The sequence below is a fragment of the Helobdella robusta genome (assembly GCF_000326865.2).
Source record: "Helobdella robusta unplaced genomic scaffold HELROscaffold_204, whole genome shotgun sequence".
Classification (NCBI taxonomy): domain Eukaryota; kingdom Metazoa; phylum Annelida; class Clitellata; order Rhynchobdellida; family Glossiphoniidae; genus Helobdella; species Helobdella robusta.
In genome coordinates this window covers 4,737-8,293 of record NW_008704097.1, presented here as the reverse complement: position 1 = coordinate 8,293, position 3,557 = coordinate 4,737, and the positions used below count along the sequence as shown (strand labels likewise).

The following is a 3,557-nucleotide window of genomic DNA, read 5'->3' as shown; positions in this document are numbered from 1 at the left end:
CAACCTTCTTAGCCTTCCTATACTCAAACTCCGCTTCCTCCGTCATGTCCCTTCTCCATACCCTAAACCTCTCCTTCTTGACTTCCAAAACCCTTCTTATATCTTCATCCCACCACCACGTCTCACCATGCCTACACTTTCCTTTCGTCCATCCACATACTTTATCTGCCGTAGCCAACACACAGTCCCTGTATCTCTCCCAAACATCTCCATCCTTACCACTCTCCCAATTTTCAGCCACCTTCACTTCAAATGCCTTCCTCACCTCTGCATCCTGCAACTTCCATGTCTTTCTCTTTGCCACAAACTTATCCTTCTTCCTCCTCCCCATTTCTTTTGATGTCACATCCATCACAACCATACTATGCTGCAACATACCAGGTATCGCCTTCACATTCTTCACATACTTCCTATGTTTGGCCCTTACCAATATATAGTCGATCATCGATCTATGTTCTCCTGACCTATAAGTAATCAATCGCGCTGGTTCCCTTGTGAACCAAGTGTTCCCCACCACCATGCTGTGTGCATCCGCTAACTCCAACACTCTACGCCCTTCCTCATTCCGTATACCATATCCCCATCCCCCATGTACACCTTCATATCCGTCTGCATCCGCCCCCACATGACCATTCAGATCACCCAACAACACCACAAACTCATTCAACCCCGCTTGCCCAATCTCGTCAGAAACATCATCATAAAACCTATCCTTCTCCTCTTCCTTCCTACTTTGTTGCGGAGCATATCCTGATATCACCCTCACTATTACTTTTCCAAACACCATCACCACCACAATTACCCCATTGCTTCTCCGCCTCACTTCCAACACCTGCTCCAACAACTCTTCTCTTACCATCACACCAACTCCTCCCGTACCATCATCCCCCTTCCACCACAACTTATAACTTATTCAATTCAATAATTATACATTAATTGAGAATTTCTGCTATTTATTCTTTAGCACTTTCGTGGTTAGGAGTCTGCAATACTTTTCTACTATTTTATAGCTGCAGTCAGTTATTACACGCTAGTATAATTTCTTCTCTTATAATTCGGACATTTGATCAGCATTCCTGGTTTGATTCCCCAGTTTAGCATTCATTTTAGTTTTTCAGCTTTTTTGAAATAACTTGCAATTATCCAATGCTTTAAACTAATTCTAGTTAGGAACTCTTACATGTTCAGTATTTTTTCAATTCTTCAAATGGCTGGTGAAAAATTATTTACTCCAATTAGTAACTAAATATGTTGATTTCTTATTACTATTTATATCCTACATTTTAAGTTAGTAAACCAATAATCTCAATTATTAATTTTTTCGAAATGCCAGTTCAATCAGGGTTATTCAATTTATTAGTTTTACATTAACTATATTTTAATTTTTACAGCTTTGGTTGGTCTTGATATGCTGATAATAATTTTTTATTTACTCATCAATCACTGAGATGTATATTTATATGAATTTAGATAGTAGGCTAGGTTCATTAACGTTACACCTATAATTTAATTTAAATTTCACTCTTTGTAGCTTTAAATTCCTTAAAATTTGCTTTCTCTAATTTTTCACAAGTTAATTGTTCTTGTAAAATGAATCCAAGAAAAAAATTTTTCACAACATTAGATTTTTTATCTGGTGTTTTTATAATCTTCACGTTAATAATCTTTTGAGTATCAAACTGCCAGGATTTGCACAACTAATTTTATGATTTGCCAAGTTGTTGAACGCTGTTATATAGAAAGGATTTTGAACTTCTTATTTGGTCATTCAATCTACGATTTTTTTTTTCACATAAATTAAATTTAAAAAAAGGCATTTTTTCAAATAAGGATTTTAATTTGTATTTATAAAAATATAGTGCATTTGACAGACTGAGAAAATTTGTTAATGAGTTTTTATTATTCTTATTTTCCTCTGGTAAAAATTTACAAAGCAGCAGTTTAAATTTTGACGTTCAACACCCCTGAAATTAAATAAAATATTTTATAATTTTTGGGTTCATTTGAAGATAGTTACAAAGATTCTAGTCTTCAATCACTTGTGTACATGCGCTTAAGTTGTCGAGCTGAGAAGTGATGTTTGACTTGGAAATGACTGTATAGAGACAAGTACCATCAGCGTTGGGATGACTAAAAATGTCAATTCTAGAGATAATATTTAAGTTGGGAGTGTGACATCTGTTGTGAAATAAAAGAGGCCAGCAAGTCACAGAGAGTGGGAACCTTGTTAGGTTTGATAAAATGTTTAAAATGCCAATTTTATTTGATAGCTAATTAATCTTCTTACAATTTTCAAGGAATTAATGATACTTGATGTTTTTAGCCTGTTTGTTATTTATAGACACTATTTTACCTGTAAAAGTGTAAATTCATTATGCTATCTTTTATTTCAGAATTATTTTTGTCCTGATACGAATATCAAATTCTTAAACTTAATCCTTCTAAATTTGAATTAATTTGTTTTAATAGTTTTGCTAGAAGTTCTTACTTTCATCTACATAGAATAAAAAAACTTTTGTTTTCTCTTGATGATCCTGCTCTTCTTCTTGTTGTTACTTCTTTAGTTTTATCTAGGATTAATTATTGTAACTCGCTCTACCATGGCCTTCCTGATTCTACTCTATCCTTTAAGTAAAGCTGTTGACTCTGCTGCTCTTCTAGTTGCTCTAACCTTGTTAAATTTACTGACATCAAGGTATGATCCTAACCACGTGAGGGCACGGCCCCTTATGCCAAAATCATACACTAATCAACTAAGCAATGTTTTTTGGTAGATAAATCCAAGCTTAAAAGTGCAGCACAATTTTAAGTTCCGCAGATGTCGGTCTTATGATGACCATGGGTTAATGTTCATGTAATGTTAATGGCCTATACAAACTTGGGCAGTTTTTAACAGATTAAGACAGGTGCTTGATGCAATAAGGGAAGATTGGCGAGTTTTACATAGATGAGGGCAAAAGTTGTCTAGTGACGATCGACGGGGGTGGCTTGCTCAGTGAGATGTTGAAAAAGATGAGACTTGATATTATTTTCATATTATTTTTGTGTTGCATATTGCACGTATCAGAATTTGAATTTTGTAGTATAAAAAGTATAAAATTTTTTTAAACCCCACCAAGCAAAAACCTGACTTCGCCTATGACCTGATTCAAATAATTCAAGTGTTTTTTTTATTTCAGATTTAAATTTAAAAGGATCAAAGTAAAATGAATCCTATCAAATTTTTTGAAATTTGTTGCACTGGTCGTATTTTTCAATCATTCCCAAATGAAGATACAAAGGTTTTAAGAATTGTATCCGATTTATTAGGAGGTTTTTATACTTTATTATAATTTTTCAGTAATAAGCTCCTAAACATTAGAATCACTTAGACTAGTCTTCTTCAGCCTTATAAATATGTTTTTGCCAAATCACTTTCCTTTTTTTCGTTTTTATATTTTCTGAGTATCAGTTGGTTTATCGATTGATAAAGTTTTCCTGGTAGATATTCAAATCAAATATTGTTTAAAAGGTTTGATAAAATGTTTAAAATGCCAATTTTATTTGATAGCTAATAA

At 33.6% G+C, this 3,557-nt stretch overlaps 1 protein-coding gene across 1 annotated transcript; it reads right to left on the bottom strand.

Moving 5' to 3' along the window:
• Positions 1–308: 308 nt before the first annotated feature.
• Positions 309–859, bottom strand: HELRODRAFT_184200 (hypothetical protein; the record flags this gene model as incomplete). The annotated part of the gene is made up of 1 exon (XM_009018206.1): positions 309–859. A coding segment is annotated over one exon (551 nt), but the record flags the coding sequence as incomplete, so codon positions are not given.
• Between the last annotated feature and the right edge of the window lie 2,698 nt (positions 860–3,557).